At 44.2% G+C, this 22,029-nt stretch overlaps 1 protein-coding gene across 1 annotated transcript in view; it reads left to right on the top strand.

Moving 5' to 3' along the window:
* TLL2 (tolloid like 2) overlaps positions 1–22,029 on the top strand; it is an 83,144-nt gene that overhangs the window by 39,535 nt on the left and 21,580 nt on the right. Inside the window, exons 3-10 of the mRNA XM_021548141.3 lie at positions 5,959–6,030; positions 8,513–8,683; positions 9,475–9,592; positions 10,001–10,179; positions 10,464–10,569; positions 15,363–15,487; positions 19,245–19,360; positions 21,284–21,386. Of these exons, the coding sequence (XP_021403816.1) occupies positions 5,959–6,030; positions 8,513–8,683; positions 9,475–9,592; positions 10,001–10,179; positions 10,464–10,569; positions 15,363–15,487; positions 19,245–19,360; positions 21,284–21,386 (990 nt within the window). The remainder of the gene's footprint in view (positions 1–5,958; positions 6,031–8,512; positions 8,684–9,474; positions 9,593–10,000; positions 10,180–10,463; positions 10,570–15,362; positions 15,488–19,244; positions 19,361–21,283; positions 21,387–22,029) is intronic.

Genomic DNA, 22,029 nt, shown 5'->3' with positions numbered 1-22,029 from the left:
TGGGGGGAAAATGAGAGGATTAGGAAGGCTGAAGGGGAGGAGTGGCCTGGCTGGGTTGCTGAGAGCCACAGGCTCTCCCTGGAAGCCCACCTGGAGCAGGGCAGGGAGCTGCTGCAGGGCAGCACAGGGAATAGTGCATGGCCCTGTCTGGAGCAGCCTGGGGTGCACTGAGGCTGAAGAAATTAGACTCTGCACGTCAGAAGGAATGTCAGCCAAGTGGGGCTGTGAGGTTGGTACTGTCTACTAGGACAGCAATGGGTAAACCCAAGCCAGCTCTTACAGTTTCCTTATTGCCTGCCAGTTCACTTTCCTTTTTCCTTTTCCTTTCTCTTTCCTTCCAAAAGAGAGACAGGGAGGGAATGTGATTTTTTAAACTGAGAGGAATGTAATAGTGAGGCAGACACCTGTTAGAAATAGATCTTGATCCATCAGATTGACAAGAAATCAAGCACAAGGGGATGGGGATAGTTGGTACTATGCATTACTCAATTTATATACTGGGAGGGGAGAAGTGTTACACCATGTGTGGGGACCTGGCTGAACAACAGAGACACTCACATGGCCAGAATACTCATGTACCCTCTTCAGTATTAAATTTTCATTTGCTTCAGTAAAAGCACTGTACTTGCAGGGCTCTTTCTCACTGGAAGAAACCCATGAGATGACACAGGTTGTAGGTAACTTTTTTCTTTCTTTTATCTCTCATTTATCTGTCTTTTTACCCTAGGAAACAGGAGTGATTGTTACAGCCCACAAGAAAAGACTCTTTTCAGTCTTCTCAGTCCTTCCTTTTGTTCAGAGAATGTTGATCCCCCTAAGCATTAACTCTCAGTTGAAAGGTTGGTGGAGAGGTTGGGTGAGGTTGTCCCCTTTCTTGTAATGCCTTCTTTAAAAACAAGATGCATCACAGTATAAAAGCAATGTTGCCACTTCCAGAAGAGAGGGCAGTATCCAGGGAAAATACAGGGTGTTTGGGATTGGTGCTGCCTGCACTTCTGCCTGCCATAGCACTCCAAATACAGCTGGCCAGCAGAAGATTTTGGTCCATTTTTTGCAGCTGATGTCTGTGGCAGCCCTGGGTTTACTTAGCTGTACTCACCTTCCTCCTCTCGTGAACTCCCCTGTGAGGCCAGTGTCCTTTCCCTGCACAAGCATTCACAGCTGATGTGGAGATGACACATCTGCCTGTCAAGCCTCTGGACCTTGGGACTCTCCTGAGTTATTGCAGCTAGTGAGCTTACTCTGAATAGGAAAAACAGATTCCTGCAGGGAATTTGGGGTTCAGAATTCTTCCTTTCTTTAATTTATTTTTCTTTAAATAAATTGAGGGAGCTTCAGCTATTCCACTGACAGGAAATGCTGAAGGATATATCTCAAATCATTTGCTCAGATCTCCAGGGTATGGGGGGTTTATGAAAGGTTTTTGCTGTAGACTCTCCACCAGCTCTGGGAAACATCTGTTCTGCATTCTGAATGCATTTTCCCAGCAGAAATTGTTTTAATAAAATCATCACTTTTTCTGTGCTTAGAAAACCCAGTGAAATAAAGTTTTTCCTATGCTAAACAGTTCTTGACCACTGGTTAATGAAGTTAAAAACTGCATGAAACATTGTTTGACTTGTCCTGTTTTTTCCAGGAGCTTCTCTGATGGTCATAATATGATAGAACTCACCAGAACTGGAACTCTAAAAAATGACTAGTGTTTAATGTTAACTGCATTACTTGGTTTTCTTGGTGCTTCATTGCAGTCTCTGTTTGAAATCCAGTCTCTAAGCTGTGGCGTGTGAATAGTCTATATATTGAGTGAGACTGTGAAAGCAGGGTGTTCTAATGCATAAAGTAGGGGAGGTAAAATCGTTAATAATTTTTCAAAAGTATTTTTTTCATCACTGTGTTGTGACCCAGCTCTGAAATGGCCTTTTCTCCACAGTGAGATATATTAGAAAAATTCTTGCTACGGTTTGATTCACCTGAGAGCAAATAATTATGTGCACAGCCCAGTTACTCTCTGCTAAATCAGAAAAATTGGAAAATCTGTCAAAGTCCTCAGTGCTGACTGTGGACTCCTTTGTCCTCATCAGAGGTGATGAGCATATGGGTGGTAGCTATCTTCAAAGTTCAGCTGTAGAACCCTTTTCCTGTGTGAACAGCAACCAGGAAAGGGAAAGGAAAACTCTATGAACATGAAGAGATTCTTCATGGGTCTGGAGACGAAAAAGTATCCTGGCTTGGACCTGTTCTGAAAGTGGTTTTGATTTTAATGGGAACTTTTACAGTTTGGAAGAAAGGGTAGTGTTGCAAGCTTTATACCATCCAATTTCCCATGTAAGAGTATTCTGTGTTCTCAGACTGCAATTTTTCAGACAACTACAATTCCTATTCTCCCTAGTTGGGTTCCAGACTAACATCATAGATAGGCATCATTTGAAAATGAAGCTTAACTCAGGATAGACTGATGTTTCTCCTTTCTTTCAGCTGGGTAACTCCTCCTGCCTCAGAGTATCATTTTCCAATGAAAGCTGAAAGATGGAAATGGTGCTAAAATCTTTTGGAAGTCAGCTGCCCCTCAAGCATCTTTGAGGTCTTAAATGGTCCAAGTAGGAGGGTGGTAGGTATTTCTGGGCCAGTTACATGCATTCTGATTCACCAGCAGGCTGCTTCACTGCTTTGCCTGGCTTTCCTCTTCGTTTTTCAGACAAGAACCTCTTCTTGGTCCGTAAACAAATGGAAGAAGCACAGAAGCTTTAGTTGGCAAGAGATCTGATTGTCCCCTCTTTGGTGATTCAGACTCCCTGGGCTTAAGCAAACAAACCAAACCAGAACATGCACAGCAATAAATAACTTCAATCCTGAATTCCATCTTGTAGAAGACACATTTTCAGGTCTGATATATTACTACTTCTCCAAGTCCCACCCTCTCTTACTGGAAGTAAGGGTACTGAATGGAGTCTGCTTCTTGCTCTTCCTTCAGGCTGCACATCTTTTGCCTGTGCTAGTGGTGCAATAAACTACAAACAGTATAGTTTTGGTGGCATGCTTTGTGCTCTCTCTCTCTGTTAATATCTTGTCCTTTATTTTGGTTTCAGCTGAACAACTTGGACTTCATTTAACAAAATTGAATTTTCATTTTTCTCTCCTGGGAGAGTGTAACAGTTTTCTTCATAACAATGCCCCAGCCTGCTGCTTTCTGCTTCACTGGACCCTTACTTAGCACCTCAGGCTGCTTCTAGTTCCTGAAAACAGTTTATGCATCTCTTCTTCAGCCATGCTTGCAGACATGGTGGCTTTATCTCAGATTTGTGGTTCTTTCAAGCTACGGGACATTTCCTTCAGTTAGCCAAGCTCCCTTGGCAGTGCTTCTCTGTGAGAAACAGAAAAACAAGTTGTTGTACAAGTGCACTGTAGGTAGAAGATGAAATATTCCCCAGCCTGGGTAGAGAATCTCTTTTGTGCCTCTGTCAGGTCATGCACAGGAATTAAGTTACCTAGTTAGGGGATCCAGTGGTGTTCTGCTGGGGTTGCAGCTGTTAAGTAGGACAAATTATTAGGAAGAATTGAATTACCACAATGTTGAGGTTAAGAGGGTTTAGGAGATCTAGTACAGCTCTCTGTATGGAGACATGACCTAACAAATTCTCCATCTTCAACTGATTGTGGGAGAAGCAGATAAAACTCAGACTGAAGAAGGATGAGTGCTGGTTTAGCACAGCAGTGGGTGGAAAGCAGTGAGGATGAAAGTGATCCTAGGGGGCTTGTTAACTGCTGGTAATCCATTAAAGTCAATGTCATGTCTTCGTGGGATACCAAGCCTGCTTTGATTGGCTTTCCACAGAGCACAGTGTCAAACTGGAAATCTCCCTTCTCCTCTTCAGTGTTTCCAATGATAATGGGCTTCAGTACATGCATGGGCATTTCATGCTCTGGAGCAGTAACTGGAATATGTTCTGCTTTTGGATGTGACAGGGTAGTCTGACAGAGAGGTACCACTTCAGGAATGTGTTGAGGGGACAGCATGGCCTACACATTACCTGCAACCTATGTGCAGCTGCTTCCAGATACCAGGTGCATTTCTTGGCTTCCTTTTTTATTGTTAATGGCATACCAGTTCTTCTGGGATCCTACATTAGCCCTCTCTTGGAAAGAATCAGAAGAGGACTAGATGTCTGTCAAGTCACTTTAATTTTTAGAATATCTTTAGGTATCATGATGATAGGAAATGTCAAAAAAAACTCAAGTGAATCAGAAAAGAGTCTTCTAAAATTGTCATGTTTGATTCCAAACACCCTTGTGAGACACAAGGCTGTGGGTGCTCCCTGTCCATATGAGTGAGATTAGAGTTTGAAAATATCTGGTATATGTGCACCCCCATATCTGGTCTTTGTATAGTGCTCTCCCTTTTCATGGGCTGCTATAAGAAAAAATATGCAAAGATGTTGTAGATTTCATTAGTCACACTAGTTTATTCAAACCTCTTCTTTGCATAAGAAACCAAGGCCTGCACTGATCTCTGGGAAAGAATGTGCTCACAGCTTGGAAAAGCCGTGTGCTCCAATGGCACCGCGGCACAGCAGAGGTCAGCAGCTCGGGCACAGGAGAGGGGCCCGGCTCTAGGGTTTGGTGCCATCATTTGCAATTCAATCCCATGCAGCTCCCTCTTAGGAGAACAATTCACTAAATGCAGAGTTGTTCTTTTTCCCTAATTCACCATATAATTCACCTCCTAAGTTCAATTAAGAAGCAATCTGTTTGTGACTGGAAGCAAGCTGCATTTATTTAGAAATACAAAATTATCCTTTGCCTCAGCAAAGACTGCATGCCTTAATAATTCTAGTGATGAATGGCTAGTTGGGGTTTCCTTTAAATGGAATGAGATATTGTGTGAAGAATAGCATACTTTGCAGGGGTGGGGGTGGGAGAAGTCCTGGGGATGTAAAACTGAGAGGAGGAACTTTTGTTGAGCTTGGGCTTAAGGAAGTGAGGAGGACTGGGCATGAAAGAAAACAAAGGGAAATCTTAGGATGGGACATTGAAGCTGGAAAAGAGTGATAGAGTTCAGAGCAATCCATCTTGTTGAATCAGGCTTGTTCCTGTTCACACATCTAGTGGCTTTTGTCCAGCCAAGCTCTGTTAAACTACGGCACTTCCTTTGGGAGACAAACCCCTGATTTACTGTGTCTCTTGGACCAGGAAACTCTAACCTATAGCCAGCTGAAAGTCTGGGTATTCTATTTCCTTTTGAATTGTTTTGTAACTATCTTTCATCATAATTTTCCTGATATCAGGAAAATTCGTATCAGCTTTAGTAGTATAATGTTGGAGATTTGTTACCATCCTCAGTCCTTCTCCAAGTTGCCAGAGATATCCCTTTGGATAGCCCCGTTGGACGGGCTGGAGAAGGATTTGCTAGAAGCCAGCTCCAGAGCAGAGGAGAGTTTTCCAGCTGGCAAAGCAAGACTGCTTCAGTGACTGGAAGATGTCCAGCTGTCTTGAAAGTGAGACATCCCTCTTGGAAGTGTCCACACTGCATCCAGCAGTGCTGTATTACCAACAGTGTATTCTTTTCTGCATGTGGTGGTTTGCCATGCTCTATCTTGCCACCAACACTACAGAAACTTGCTCTTGCAATACCTCTACAGAGATCAGCTCATTCAGCTCCTGCTCTCATTAAATCTCCATGAAATTAGCCTTCCCTAGAAGAGACTTTCTTCTTATTTGGTATATGGAGAAACTTAGGCATGGTATGGTAATGAGTTGTGTCACTATAGGCTAGGAACAAATCCAGGAGAAGTGCCTAACTTTATCAAGGGTTTAGTCCCTGCACCCTGAACAGGGAAAGCAGACAGTTTCTGTGGCCAGCAGACCCCCAACTGGCATTACTGATAGCTGCTGCCCTTTCCACATCAGAGCTCTGCCAGCCAGCTCACCGGAGATGAGTCTCTGCTCTTTTTTCCTTTGCAGGAGGCCTGGGAGAAGAGGTGTCAAATGAAAATGCCACTTCAACCAACCACAGTGACAAAGCAGTTAAAAAGGGTAATGTGGTACCCCACCCAGACCTTTGGGTATCTTTTATTTACTTTTCTTACCCTCTGTAAAAACATGTTTTTGTACTGATTGTACGTGTGTGTGTGCCTCCATGCCTGGGAGATCAGCCCTGCCCAGGCATTTTTTGCTGTTGGTGAACTCTCTGAAGGGGTGCGTTTTTCTTGTATAATGTGATGGGTTGACCTTATCCAGAAGCCAACCACTCAGTCACTATTCCCCTCCTCCAGCAGGAGAGGTGAGAAAGCAGGAAAAGCAAGGGTGAGAAAACCCATTGTTTGAGATAAAGACAGTTTAATAAGTGAATGAAAGGGGAAAAAAATAACCAAAGTGATATAGAGGCAACAGCTCACCCCCACCTACAAGTAGCCCCTGTTAGAAGAATGTGTCAGGCCTCTCCAGACAGGAGAATTTAACAAATTTCAGTTCTTAAAGGCAGAAAACTACCTACTAAGGAGCAGTTAAGAGCTGTTGCAGGACTGGTGAGAATTTGCCCAAGAGTGTGTGTTGCTGGCAAGGAATGGAAGTGTTGTGGCACAGAAGCGTGGGCCCAGAGGTCCCTGTGCAGGGCTGCTGCTGCACCAGGCACAGGAGAGCCCAGGGCAGGCATCTCCTCTCTTGGGTTTGCTATCAGGAGCTGTCCATGTGCAAATCCACGGAGATTTCAAGCACGCCCAGGAGCAGTTTGTGAATAGAAGACAAGATGACTTCTATCTTGAGACCCTCTCTCTTTTTCTAGCTGTGGCCCTTTTAATGCAATGCCTGTGCTGGTACCTGCTACCACCAGTACCAGGTGTATGCAGGAGGGTGATTCTTCCTTTTTTGGGAGAACCCCCAACCTCAGAGCATCTGCTTTCCAGGATCCAGCAGCTGGCTTGGGAATGGGGCAGCTTCTGAAATGGCAGGAGGGTGCTTAGGAGTAAGGGGAACAAAAGGCAAATTCCCGGTTTTGTCCTGTGGCTCAGAGCAAGGTCTTCAGCAGGAAGGGCTTGACCTGGTGAAGCAGGAGGGAGGGTTTAAAGTTCATTCTTTTCATTCCCTTACACTGCCTGAATTTCCTTCCCATTGTATTGATCCCCTCAGCCTTGACAGTAGTGGTTTGCTTACTGGTGTTGCAGCTGGAGGGATGAATAGAGGAAGAGGCTCTCAGCAGCCCCCCTGGTCACTAGAGGAAGGTCTTAGCAGGACCTGTGCTTTTTAATAACCCAGCAGCCCATGTCTCTGACTTGGAGAGCAAAGCTGTGGCCAGACTTGCTGATTTACATACGAATTGCCATCCTCATGGGCTTCACAGCGGTGGCTGGTGAGCCACCATCAGTAGTGCTGCTCTTCAGGGTGACAAGGACATTCGCCTTGGTGTGACCCTTTAGGCCGGCACTCACTGAAGGCATAGCAAGCCCTGTACTCTGTTATTCCTGTGCCCTAGTCCAGCTGATGAGTTGGCTGTGCAATACAGGGAGCTTATCTAACAAGTGGTGTCTGCACACAGAGGTTTGCAAGGCTCACCCGGACTGTGGCTGCTTTGAGGGATTGAGTTGCCCATGGCGCTTCAATTAGCGAATGAACAACCAGGAAACTTTGAGTAAAGGACTTTTTGAGTAAAGGTGCCAGCACATTAAAAGTGCAACTCATGTAGGCATAACCAGTATCTGAGCAGAGCTGCAGCAGCACAAATTCAGGGCAAGGAACAGGGCCTGCCTAGAAGCCTGTATGAATCCTCTTGCACATTTCAAGGCCAGTGCTGAACACCACACAGCCAGGGCTCCTTTACCCTTTGTAACAAGAAATTAGATGTGTTCTGCTTTCCCTTTTGTATTTTTGCTCCTTTTCATTAAAATGAAGAGATTCGGCATGGATGGAGAGCTGAGCTTCTGGTTTTTCCCATCCTGAGCATCCCTCCTCCAGCAGAGACTGTCCGGTCTTTATAAATTTCCAAACCACTCAAGACCTGGCATGTGAAACCAAAGTAACACTTTTCAGCCTTGAGTACAGATTTCAGAGTTAGGGGTCTGTCATGTTCTTCCAAGGCCAACTCAAATGAGTAGTTGTTGCTGTGAAGCTATTCCTAATAGAGAAACCATTTTCTGCAGATGAGTGGATAGGTAGGGCAAGTTGAGCATATACAGTGACATCTAGGCTTGATTCCCACCTTCCCCTAAAGTGTGTCCCCATCTGCAAAGTTGTTGCAGAGAGGGAGTAGTTAGAGACAGGGAAGGATGTGCTTTTACATCCTAATGGGAGAGTAGCTTTGGCATGGTGCATACGGAGGCTCCAAAGCAAGAAGGGTCAGTTTTCTATAGATTAGCAGTCTTGAAGTCCCAAAAAAAATCGCTGACAAATCTGGCTATGACTTCTGATTTGGTTTAATACCTTGCTTTTTCTTTTTATCTTTTTCTGAAGCTTCAGGGTATTGCCTGAGGGCTGCAGGTGGAACTAAAGAGGATTTAAACAGTGTTGCCACTCTGTCTTGCAGACGGCAGGCAGAACACAACGCTCGCAAGGCGCCCGAAGAGGGAGGAATACGAAGACGAGTCTGGGATGGATGCACGCTCCTCTCGCAGAGCACGCAGGGCAACCACGTCCAGGGCAGAGAGGATCTGGCCAGGGGGGGTCATCCCCTATGTGATCGGGGGAAATTTCACTGGTCAGTAGTGAAAACACTGCTTTGTTTGCCATGGGGCTTGTGTCTCAAACTGGCTAGGAAATCTCTGGAGCAGACTTCTCCCACAAAAGACTCAGGTCCTTGGGAATCTGTCTCCTGAGGTAGGGTGGGTGTGTCATTGCACAAGGAGCTGTGCACTGTGGAAGCCTGAAGCTGAGGTGTGCAGTGAGATGGTTCTTCTCTTGGAGTCCAGTCACTTGAGTGACTGAGTCACTTTTCTGTAGAGGCCAGCATCTGTGATCTGTGCTCATCCCGTTTTTCCAGAAGAGAATCCTCTCTGCTGTTGGAAGAGCAGGAGCAGAAGTACTCTGGATTACTGACAATAGCTTTGCCTTAGTTTTGAGGAGCATATGTAACACTCATGAGATTCCTGGGTCTTGAAAGATGTATGTGGTCATTACTTCAAGTCATGACAGCAAATGTGGCACATCGCTTAGTAGCTGGTGTTCAGATCAGAACACCTGGCAGCTCTGCCAGAATGGCCTGTACCTAGAAAGGTGGCATGTTTTATATTCGCAAATATTGAGATATTTAATCTGTAAAGTTTTCTACCTGTTTAATTAAAGCAGTAAATTCATCAGGCACAAGGAAAGAAAAGATGACACAGGAAGGTAAGTAATGCTATAGCTGGAAGCCTCAGAGTCCAAGAGGTGTCTACAGGCATAAGATTGGCTGTTTGAAAGGTTGACTGTTCCCATGTCCAGGTTAAGTCTGTTAGAGATTTTCCTAAAAGCCAGGCTTTCACTGTTTGCTCCTCTTGATTTCTGTTCCAGGAACTCAAAGAGCTATCTTTAAGCAAGCAATGAGGCACTGGGAGAAGCACACTTGTGTGACCTTTGTGGAGAGAACTGATGAAGAGAGCTTCATTGTGTTCACGTACAGAACATGTGGGTAGGTGATGCACACATTCCCTGCAGCTCTCTATTGCAAACAGCACTTTCAGCAACGCGTGGCTTTGTAAATCTAGCCCAGAACACACCAATGACTGACTTGGAGAATCTGTCATAGAGATGCAGCTGGTCACTTTCCGTGAGGACTGCTCGGACAGATTAGTATTTGCTCAGAAGGTGTTAAGCCTTTCTGGATTCTTTTTTCCGGGGATAACACTTAAGTGTACGTGTGTGTGTTTATAGATACACGTTTTTCTTTATGTTTGCTTTGTACTTACATGTGAGCAGATATAGTGTATGCAACTGCTGGCCTGTCCTGAACTCTGCCAGATGCCATGCTCTGTTCCTGTGTTTTAGAGTTCCTCAAGTCACTGATGTGCTGCATGTGTTTGTGGGTTTTCTTTTCCAGGTGTTGCTCCTACGTGGGTCGCCGAGGAGGGGGCCCTCAGGCTATATCCATTGGAAAGAACTGTGACAAGTTTGGGATTGTGGCTCATGAGCTGGGTCATGTGGTGGGTTTCTGGCATGAGCACACACGGCCTGACAGGGACCAGCATGTCACTATCATCAGAGAGAACATACAGCAAGGTAAAACCAGGCTGCAGGTTATTCCACCTGGCTTTTGGCTGGGTAGAAACCTTTCTTGCTACACTTGTGGAAAATGCAGGTGGTCTGAGGGTTGAGATGGAGAAGAAGAAATATTGCTGTCCTTGTCTAGAATAAGGGTCAAAATAGCTATAAGAATGGAAATTTTGGAATTGTTGAAACAGAGGAGCATATCCATTTCATTCTAGGCTCCCACAGGTAAAAGTTGTTTGTTTTTTTTTTTTCGTCTAAGAGTGGTTTGTTTCTTTTCCTTTTTGTCATCACAGGTCAGGAGTACAACTTTTTAAAGATGGAAGCTGGGGAAGTGAACTCACTTGGAGAGACCTATGACTTTGACAGCATCATGCACTATGCTAGGAACACATTCTCCAGGTGATAATTCAAGGTTACATGTCCTTAGGACCATTTTTGGTAGTTGTGGTTGACTCTGTGGGTTATATAGAGCCTAGAAGGAGACCTCTGATCTATTGCTGCATTGTAAGACTTGAAAAATGTTTGAAAAAGCAAGGGTGGCTGGTGGACTCCTGTTTACCCCTTTCCACTATATTTACTCAGTAATAATACTGGTAATCTCAGAGTTTCCAAAGCCTTGCTGACATTCTTTGCAGCCTTCCCAGGCAGCATGTGTGTGCATATCTGCCCATGTGCATGTTGGGTAATATTAGAGCAAGCTTTGAATCTCTTGGTTGTCCAGCTTATGCTTTGGAGTCACAATACATCCATCAGAGTCTGTAGTGGTTGTGCTGAGGGAGAGTTGAACTCTAGATCATGATCTTTAATTGCTTGGGTGGTTTTTTATCCATTTATGCATGAGTTTTCAATCATGGCCTCTGCAGCTGTGTGGTTCTGTGTGACTGGGTTTTTTCAGGGAGAAGTTATCAGTCCTGCCCCAGCTAAGTGCCAGTTTCTGCATAGATTGTTAGTCCTTGACTCCCATCCCACACCTCCAGATGAAGCCCATTTTCTGATCAGACTGCTGTACTGGAGAGAGAGGTGATATAAACCTGGTTATGTCCTGTATTTGGAATGAGAGTTACTGGATGACCAGATTCATTTTGCTACATTATTAGAAATTTTCCATAAATCCTACTGTTGCTCTTTCCCAAGAGCTTTCTGTCACTACAGACTGCAGGTAAGGGGGTTAGAAGGTACAGTAGAAGTATTCACACTCTTGGAAATTTTTTGTTGCAAAATTTAAAGATACCTTTGTAACTTTTAAAATTTTCTTACTCCCTAGTTCTATTGAAGGGCCAAGCCTGTTGTTTTGTGCTTTTCTTTTGACAACTTCACACCAACAGTGGAAAATTGTCAAACATGCTGAAATGCTGCTTGTTGTGGCAGGAGGAAGTGGTGTCTGGGCAAGGGTGTTTTGCAGACTTCGCAGATATCCAGAGCAAACAATTTTTCTTCTCTTGAAGCATCTGCTGGACTCTCCCAGCGTTTGCTAAACTATAAATGGTTAGAATTTTCTTGCACAAAAGCAGGATTAAGTTATTACCATCATTTATATTGTGGAGGCCTTTGAGTCTGTGTCTCTTGAAAACTAGGGTCCTTCAGAGCACTGCTGGGCCAAAATGGGATAAAAATGGCAAGAGTCCTACTAGATTTAAATTGGTGCTTGATAGGATTTGTAAGTCTGTTTTCTTTAAGCTCTTTGTCTCTGTGACCCACCCTTACCCCAGTTGCAGTCTTTGTGCAGTAATTGAACTGAGCACTAAGTGCCTCTGTAGGCTGATTGTGCTCTCACCACAAATAAGCAGTGCTGGAATAGGCTTTTACTTTGCCAAGACCTGTCTTGACATCTGCTCCCCTAAGGGACCAATGCATTGACCAGGCAGAGAGACTGGTGGGTGTATGCACCCAACCTTCCCACCTCACTGAGGTTTGCCAGTGCTGTCCAATTGCAACCCAAACTGCCAAAAGCACAGAGTCCATGAAGATGTTAAGTTCCAGCAAGTTTCATTAAGACCAGTGGCTAGGAAAGGGAGAGAGTTCCTGTTTGGGCCTGCATTGAGTCTATTAAAACAGAAAGTCTATGGAAGATGGTGTGAGCACCTGACCAGTGGAGATGGGATGTGTGAGTGAGCAGGGGAAGGACAGAGAGTCATGTCTGTGACTTACTCTCTTGTAGCAATTCTTACCTGGCACTTAGTACAACCTTGTTTTTAACTTCAGTCAATATTGATAATAGTAAATCCTATGGTGCTGTAAATCCTAGGCCCTTTTTATTCTAAACTTTTTACCTTGGACAGAAGGGTACAGCTTTTCTGAGATTTTGAGTCCTAGCAGTGTAAATTGTTCCCAGTGATACTTTTGAGGGTTGGTGTAGAGTCACTCTTCCATTTCATAGCCAAATATGCCTATCATTTTTGTCTGTGGCTAATAGAAATAGGAGTATGGCACAAGTGACTGTAATGACATCAGGAACAAGATTTTACCGCTGGAATTTCTGTTCTCATCTGTGTTGGAAATTTGCCTGTTTGCAGTGTGGCTCCAGGCTTTTATTTCCTGGTGCATTCCTTACAACATGGCAGCAATCTAAACTGAATGTTGCTGTATCATGAAATAATTTCTTTTACAGCTGTCAAGACCTATAAATGGTAACTTAACAAGAAGAAAGTTTAAACCTCCCAAAGCCCTAAGCAAGTGGCTGGTTACTTTAATTCAGTAAGTGGCTTGCTAGTAGATGTGACAGCACAGTCTGGAGTTACAAAACAAGACCTCTGCAAAGGTCATGTTCAAATTAGGATGTAGGTGCCTCTGTGACCAGCAGGCACATCTTCTATTTGCAATGCACTGTCCTAATCCTGCACAAGACACACATAGCTCCTCGACAGGTTTTACTGCATGAAGAGTTGCTTTGTCTCTCTTCTGCACATGGAGATGTAAGGTAGCTGCCTGGGGCTGGGTCCTTAACCTGCCTTGAATATCTGCTTCCTTGAGTGTTGTTTAGGCACCTATATTTGTTACCCTATCTACTGGGACATGAATGTTTAGCATTTGTTGAGATCAGTTGATAATTTCATAGCACTGGCCTGGCACTTTGCATGTTCAGGGTTTTGTGCAGATGTTGGTGACTTGTGTGAGTCTCTTGTCAGACTGTTGTTCTTAGCTGGTAGAAATGGTGGGGTGTTGTGCTTGGCTTACAACTGCATTGGGCAGTTAATACATGTTCTGCCTGTGCCTGGACAGCAGGAGAATGGGACATCCAGGATTCATGGGTCCTTCTCCCACCTCTGAGAGCAGAGTTTAGATATTTTACTCAAGCAGGGTTCCTGTGTTAGACTTCCTGAGCTGCTCTGTTTAATGATGTCTGTTTGTTGTTTATTAACTTTTGAGTCAAAGTATTTGCACTTCTAGAGACACTCACCAAATGTGCAACTTTACACTTCAAGTGTTTTTAAGCAGATGAGGATGAGGCTTCTGGGACATGTGTGGTTTGGGCCAGACAGATTCTCCTGTTCTTGGTTCCTTTGATGGCAAAATGAGAGAAACTGTACTCACTTACTGCTCTGTAGCTGGGAGTCATGTTCAGCAATGCATGTGAAAGGAGAAAAAATTCAGTTGGACAAAAAAGCAAAACCAAAAATCTTGCTGCCTCAGCACAGTAGAACCTTCTAGAAGGAAATGTGTTTGGCAGGTAGCAAGGGTATTTTGAAGTTACGGGTTGTTTGCATTGTGTGAATAGTGCAGGGCTGTGAGTGCACAGTTGTGAGGACTGGAATGGGAAAAAGAATCGTGCAGGTGGTGGTTTTTCTATTAAACTCTGTCATTCTTCCCTGGTTGAGCCTGGAGATCTGCAGAAAGCATTTCAGAGGCCACAGAAGTATGTCCCTGCCAAATGCTGAGTTCTTCTATGAACTCCTGAGGAGGCTTGAAAATTTACTGTGAGCAAACTGACCTGTTTCTATGCTTGTGGTGTTTCTGGAATTGGAGGATTTATTTTCAATACATAAACTTAAATAAATTCAGCCCAAGGCATGCAGTTGGCATTTAGAATAACAAACTGAATTTATAAATTGAAATTTGAGGGTCTCACCTCAGATCTTGTAAGTATTGGTTTTGGTGCTGGTCAGGAATTTTTCTAAAATTGCCAACATCTCCCATACAATAGCTGATTGCAGTTTTCAAAACAGATTAAATTCCTTTCCCTCTCTTTCTTTCTTCAGTTTGAATATTTACAAAACCATTTCCACCCTTCCCTCCCCACCTCTGGTAGGCAGCACTAAAATTATTGCTTCTGCCTTCATTTCCTATTGGACTCTCTGGACAGTTATATCCTGTCCTTCAGAAAGAGCAGTCTGCGTTGCTGAGCTGATGCTGAAGGTTAAACTCTGTGTTAGCCTTGGCATCTCCAAGCCTGTCTGGCATTCAGGGCTGCAGTGACAGGTTTCTGTGCACTGGACAGCCTGACTGCAAGAGCTTGGATTTTGCCAACCTGGAGTTCAGGTTTCTGATTCCCTCCCTCCTTCCCTACAGTCCTAATGCTCCCTTGGGGTCTCTTCTTGTGTGCAAGCTCTTGCTTGGCTACATGGACTGCATTTTGATAGAAATAAGGCCTGAGCTTAAATCCTTCACTGGACTGAGATGAGAAGTGCAGTAAAGAGCTCCTGAGTGTGAGGCACATGGAAGAAATAGTAGCAAGTAAAAAGAGGCAGAGACAAGTGGAGTTCCTAGTTTGGAAACTTATACAGAACAAAGGTAGAGCACATGATCTTCTCCTCTTGTCTGTGGCAGCCCCAGTCACTGCCAGCCCAACCCCATCTGCTACTGAGAAAACTCCCGTTCCCTCTGCTTCTTTGGCTTAAACGCCAGATCTGTGCTCCTGCTGAGCCAGATGTGCCATGAACTGTCTGCAGGAATATTTAATTGCCTTTTCTGATTTATGGCAAGGAATGTGCTACCTCAAACAGGCAGCAGCAATTTTGAGATATCCAAGAGGAATTTGGCTTGGCAGACTTGCTTGTGCATTTGGAAGCTGTCTGCTATATTGAGAAGGCTGTCTCGAGATAGTTAGCAGCTATTAGAAGCTGAACCACTATTGCTTGTTAGCACGGGATATATGGGCAGGGGGATGGGGTGTGGGAGGCCTGCCGCTCTCCTTTCTGTTCATTGTGTCACTTTCCCTTCTTCACTGCTCCGTGTCTCTCTGCTCTTCCCTTTAGAGGTGTTTTCCTCGACACCATCCTTCCCCGCCGTGATGACAACGGGGTCCGGCCAACTATTGGTCAGCGCGTTCGCCTGAGCCAGGGAGACATTGCTCAGGCCAGGAAGCTGTACAAATGCCCAGGTAAATATGGCCTGGGGGTGAATCCTGCTCTATCATAGATGTGGTTTATGTGGCGTTCAAGAGCACCTTAATGGTCCCTTTGAGGAAAGAGACTTGGGAAACACAGGCTATCAAATGCTTGGGCTGGAGCTGTGGGGGAGAAGTGAACATGCCTAAGAAATGTCTCCTGTTAGTACTTGGTCAGTATTCTTGTTGGGTTTAGGGCTTCAGACTGGTGCAGTGTAGGCTCCATTCGTAGAAAATGAAACCGATGTGCAAGGTTGCAGGCAGAGTAGGGACTAGGAGTTAGCAAAATGGTGGAAAGATGTCTGGTAGACTGAGGCCCTGGAAGTGGTGGATAGCTGGTGTGCAAATCTGCTGGTTTTCTGTATCCAGCTACAGGTCAGAAATTGAGTCCATAAGGGTCTAGAATTAATTTTGAGGGCTTCAGGGTCTATATGTTTGAAGATTACTGCTTTTAGCTTATAATGGGTGGTATAACTTTTAGGTCTGTTAGTTCTGATTAATTTTTCTTTTCTTTTTCCCTCATCATTGCATTTTTCTTTTTACACTCATCATTATCTCTAAATTGATTCTGGTTGAATAAAATGTTGTTTTTGCAAAATTATCTCATGGATTAGTTTAGGGGTTAATTTGTTTTGCACCATGTTTTTTGATTGATTCAGACTTAATCCAACCAGGTTTTTCATTTCCATAGCAGGAAGAATCAATTACAGATTTAGATTTCTCAAGGCAAGCTGAAAAGCCACTTTGGCCTGAGGTACTAACTAAAAACTACAAAGCAACTTTCTTTAAAATGAAGCTTCTTCTGTGAGTCTCAAGTTTTCCGTTTGTGAAGTAGAACTTTTCCTACCTTTTTTTTTCCCACAAAGCTTTACCAGAGGTTATTGCAGTTCAGAACATATTAGGCATATTAGGTAGCAAAATAATTAGAGATTTAAACCTACTAAACTTTTTTATTTCAAATATCTGTTGTTCTGCTTTGTGTTTTTTTTTCTTTGCATCAGAATTTATATACAAGTTGCATCTTAGGAGAAGAGGTACAATATATTTAATGACATTAACATCTTCTACCATTTGAATCTGTAGCTTGAAGAGTTTTCCTCTGCAAAATACAAAGCAAAGGAGTTAAAACCAAAGGACTTAATCTGTGTGTTCTAGCAGGGTCCAAATGAGACTTTAGGATGAAGACACTTTGTTCAGCAGTCAAGCTGAGGATTTTAGGGTAAAATGCAGCAACATAATTCAGAAGTTGAGTGGCAGATGGCTTCCTTTTTACAAAGAGAGTCTCCATCTGAGAATACCTAATAATATCTCCAAAAAAAAGAGCATGGTGGAGGATGAGCTACAAGCATGCACTGGAATCAGCCCAAACAACTGCTGTGTCTGTTGTAAGAAATGGGGCTCTCCAGCCCATTAGACTGGAGCTCATGTGCCTGCTACAGTTGGGGCTTGCTTAGCTTGTCCATTCTAAAACCCTGCTGGTTTAAATTGCTCTTAATTCCTCAAAGCTTATACCTGCTGGGTTAAAGTTAGTGCCAAGCCAGGTGAAATCAAATGAAATTTGCTGAAGGAATTTCTGGAAGGCAAGATGCAGTCTGCTACGTAGTAGTTAATGCTAGATGTGCTATGGCTGCAAAGTTGAGGATTTGATGACTACAGTGACTACAAAAGCTTTAAAACAGCTCATCCTGCTGTCCTGTGCTGTGTTAAAGAAAAAAGGCTTCTGTAGCTGTGCTAATTGTGCAGGAATGGTTAAACAGTAAATTGAGAATGGTCCTGCATTATATAATTACCTCCAGCTCTCTGGGCATTCAGAAAGATACAGTGTACCAGTAACCAGCTGATGAGCTGTAAGTGCCTGTCACCCAACTGCTTCATTTACAAATGAGTTCTGAAGCATTCACCTTACTGCTTTGCTTTTCATCTCTGGTCCTTTCTACCTGCTCAGTTTCTTGGATCCCAGGAGTATTGAACAGTTGCTTTATTGGACCTCTTGGCTTTTCCCTACTGCAGTCATATTGCTTTTTAGAGTGCTCTGCAAGAGGTTGTGGTCTCCCCACAAAGATGCACTGCTCACAGTCATGCTTCTCCTGCACTGCCAGCAGTCACTTTCCTCCATGCTGAAAGGCCAGCTTGTCACAGTGTCTGGGGAGTTTCCTCTGCTGGGGTCAGAGAGTTAGATAGGTCTCCTTTCATATTTCAGCAAAGTGGTCTTTCCAAGTAACACAATAGTACCTGTTCCACAATTACAGAGTCTTGCCAGTCTCTGTCTCATTGCACTCTGGGAGAGCTAAGTCTGGAAAACCTGCACTGTGGTTCAGGCAAGGGCAATAATCTCATATCACTATGCTCATGTGCATGTTTCCTGGGATTTTGACCTTCCTTTATAATTCCATGTTCATTTAAATATATATGTTTTAGCAGAGAAAAAGAACATTTATTTATCCTGGTGAGTTATGAATTGGAATTCCCTATTTATTTAAAAAAATATTAAAAAACTCCTTACTGTGTCCCCACATTTCTTCATTTAGTCTGATCTGTCAAGCTGTGGATCAAACTTCCTTAGGGAAATTAAGAAATTCCAGATTAGGTGACTCCTTCTCCCCTGCTTGAACATACTACATTTTTTCAATGGAACCAGTCTCTTTTCACCTCCAACTGCACACCCGCCCAGCTAAATGTAATCATGGCTGCAAAATTACCCTGTGACAGCATCAAGCAGAGGAGCAACCCCTGGCATTTCCATGAGAAAGGGAAAGCTTTGTTGGATCTTCCAAAGCACTGCTGCTTAATCAGGATTTTTGGGGGCTGCTTACAGGTCCAGGGGAGCTTTGTAATATCGCTTGGTTATGAAACTGGAAAAACAACTGGGAAGCAGGCAAGCCAAGGTCCTTGCTCCTTGCAATTGGCATTTGGATGAGTCTAGTGGGCACTGTGAAGGAAATGGGAGCCTTGATATTTGTGGTCTTCCCACCCCCAGCCAGTGAGGTGCTCTGCAGATGTGGATGGTCTCTCCTTGTTGCAGCTCAGCCATCCTGTCTCAGAGAGCAGAGCTACAGTAGTCACAGCTTTTCCAGATGTTGGAAGCTGCAGTTCCCTAAAGGATCATATGCATGTGCATATTATTTGCTTCCCAAAAGTCGCTCTGGGATCTACATTTCATCAACTGCAGCAGGCCACAAAACAGGAAGTTGAAGAGCAATGGACTGCTGTGCTCACATTTTGTCCTGTGCAGTGTAGTGGTCGGGAAGGTGCTGGGCAGCTGAAACATGAGGGTGATGGGACTGGCCCTGCTTTTGTTAGGATGTTTTTAGCCCAAAAAAGACAATGTGCAATGGTAACTAAGGAGAACTTAATTGAACAGCTTGTAATGAAGTGAAAACAGATTTGCTGGCAGCAGTATGGGGTTGTGAGGTGAGGTGGGGTTAATACTTTGCATTTGATTAGTGAATTACTGAAACCTGAAAGTGCTGGCATGTGGAAGGATGATGAAGGAAGAAGGGTTTTTCTTTAGTATCTGTTTCATTTGTGTCTTTGCATGGATGATCTTCTATCTCAGAAATTCTGACAAATTTCACATCACCCCTTTGGCAAGGCTTTGGGTGGTCGGTGACCTTTGGCCACTACCATGAATGAGCACTGCTGAGGTACAGCCACCAACCTGCACACAGCGGCCATGAGCAGTCAGTTTGGTAGACCCTGATGTCTTTCAGAGTCACTCCTTTTTGATAGGTTTTTTCCCCCTCTCCTACAGCTTGTGGAGAGACCTTGCAAGATTCAACAGGTAATTTCTCAGCCCCTGGCTTTCCAAATGGCTACCCCTCCTATTCCCACTGTGTCTGGAGGATCTCGGTGACCCCAGGGGAGAAGGTAGGTGCCACAGCATCACAAGATATACTCTGCACTTCCCTCATGTGAGGTTTTGCCTGTGATGACAGTTTTAGAACCTGCCAGATCTCTGCATGCCTGGCGTGCAGGAATGGAGCCTGGAAAGTCTCCTGAGCACCACTCAGGAGAGAGATGGAGTCAGGAATACATGAGTTTGAGGAGAGAAGTGGTGATGCTGGAGCAGAGCCCCTCACATATCTGGGCTGTGTGTTGATGTCTGATCCTCCCTCTCAGTTTGAGACTAAACCCTGCATGGACATTTCCTGCCACCTGTCAGCTTTGGCAAGCACACATTCCAAAGCCAGTCAGATGAGTTAAATAAAACATGCTGCAATCTGGGGTCCTGAAGGAAGCTGAGGAGCTGTGAGTGACATCCGTGGCCTGCCCCTGTCACGCAGGCATAATGTCCCTGTCAGGGAACTCCCACTTCCCGCCTTGGAACGCCAAGCCCCGCTGCACATCAATCACCCACCCTGTCCACTTTCCTCCCAGCTCCTTTTGTTTTATTGATCTTCCTGTAGAAACGAAATCTTTCCTTAATCCAGCACCACCAGCCCTTCAGGCCTGTCACGCCATACCAGGCTGCAAGAATGAGCAGCCCACTCCTTGGCAGAGTGACTTTGCTGAGGATCACCCTCCAGACACGCTTAAGACTCAGACTCGGACAAAGAAGCGCAGAGCTCGTTTGTTTTGCAGCAGCTGCCTGGCTCCGGGACCTGTTTCTGTCACCTGCAAGCCCAGTCCCATGCCATGCTGAGCTCCTGCCACCAGCTGCAGGGAGAGCATCGCTGGGGCAAGAGGGCCAAGAGCCGTCCAGGTTTGCCAACTGTAGCACTGAGAGTTTCGTGGTGTCAGTCTTACTATAAACTCTCCCTTTGCTTCTCAGCCTCTTCAGAGCTGTGTCGGGAAGGACGCAGCATCTAATTAATGCTGAACCACTAATGTTAAACAAGGAAATAAAGACTTGATTTCAGATTAAATGCTTCAATTTATCTGTTTAATCCAATGCAGTGGTTGGTGCAAATTGTTGCCCTGAGGTGTTAGTTCAGAAGAGATATTGGGCTTACAGCATTCAACTGCATAGAAACAGGTGAATCTTTTGCTGTCTATAGTCAGAATACTGCAAAAAGATGAAAAAAGTGAGTGACATCATTACAGAATGTACTCTGCACACCCAACCAGTATTTTGGGGGAGAACATCCATTTTAACATAAAGACATTTCTGTGACTATGTTCAGATTACAGATCTAAAGGAATTATATGGGTCAAATCTCGCCAGAAAAAAAATACAAGTACACACCAATGGTGGCCTCCATATGTGACCTCCCAGACCATCCATCTTAGTGAGGAAGGAGACCAAAATAATGACATTTTAATGCCAAGCTCTGTTGGGTAAAGCCACTGAATGCAATTGCATCACAGTGAGTCTGATGGTCAGAATGTGGAACCTAATTAGCAAAATTAGATTTTTTTTACAAGTATTATTTATATTCAGATATAGACCCCAAACGTGTGGTTTGTGACAATGTCTTTCTCTGTGATTGTCACATTACTCAAAACCAAAGGGTTTAATTTTAAAAATCCAAATTGGGCTTTTTTTTAAAGTAACATTTTAGTAACTGAGAAGTATTGAATTTTAATTACAGAATTGATAGTTAAGGTGTCTCTGCTGTCATATGCTGTCATATACTGTCAAGGTGTTTTAATGGTTTCATTAAAACACCTTGAGAAGCCTTTCTTTTTTGAGAAAAGGTGGTGTACAAATCCTACAAATGGCCCAACTGTCTTTGCCTACATACTCACTTAGGCAGCACTGTAGTGAAAATTAAATGTGAAGCAATCTGTAGAGTCTTCTCTTTAAAGTAACTCCCTCCTCAAAGAGAAATGTGCACTCTCTCCTTTCAGATTATGTTAAATTTCACATCGATGGACTTATTTAAAAGTCGCCTTTGCTGGTATGATTATGTGGAGGTGCGTGATGGCTACTGGAGGAAGGCTCCGTTATTGGGTGAGTAGCTATTTCATTTTAATTGCATTTTGTGTATCCTTCTTGATGCTTTGGAGAGTGGATGGGGAAAACAAGCAGAAACAAACTTTCCTTTACTTGGAAGGATCTTAGGTCCTGCCAGTGCACTGGCCATCCCTTAGTGTCTCCATCCAGAGATGTCAGTGTGCTGTATTCACTCCCAATGATCCTTCCTCCAAGACCTGTGGTCACAAAGGCTTCATTCCTTCCTTTTCCAGCTTGATAAATGAGGCAGGGAGGGAAGTGAGCCAGGGTCCTGGCTGGGACTAAAAATGTGGTCTCTGGAGTTTTGTTATTGCTCTTTCCAGGGAAGAACTGTCAGGCAGTCAGAATGAAGCAGCTGCACAGCTCCTGACCCAAGCTCCTGCCATTATTTCTCATGAATTTGCACAGGATTCTGTACTTTGAGCCTCTGTATTCCTAGCAGGGAACTTGCTAGCCCATGCTATATCAAGCTGTGCAAGGACTCCACTCTGCTTCTGCTCCCAGAGATTTCTAGAAGTGCAGCTTCTCTGTGTCCTCCCTGTTCTCTGCCTTCTGCTATCATAGCTGCAAGTCTTCTGTCACCCTGAATGGTTCAAGAGTCCCACCTACTTTGCCACTGCTTCTGATCCTGACCTCATCC

Source organism: Lonchura striata, chromosome 7 (assembly GCF_046129695.1).
Source record: "Lonchura striata isolate bLonStr1 chromosome 7, bLonStr1.mat, whole genome shotgun sequence".
Lineage (NCBI taxonomy): Eukaryota > Metazoa > Chordata > Aves > Passeriformes > Estrildidae > Lonchura > Lonchura striata.
The sequence above is the reverse complement of the archived record's forward strand: the minus strand, read 5'-3'. Positions and strand labels throughout refer to the sequence as shown.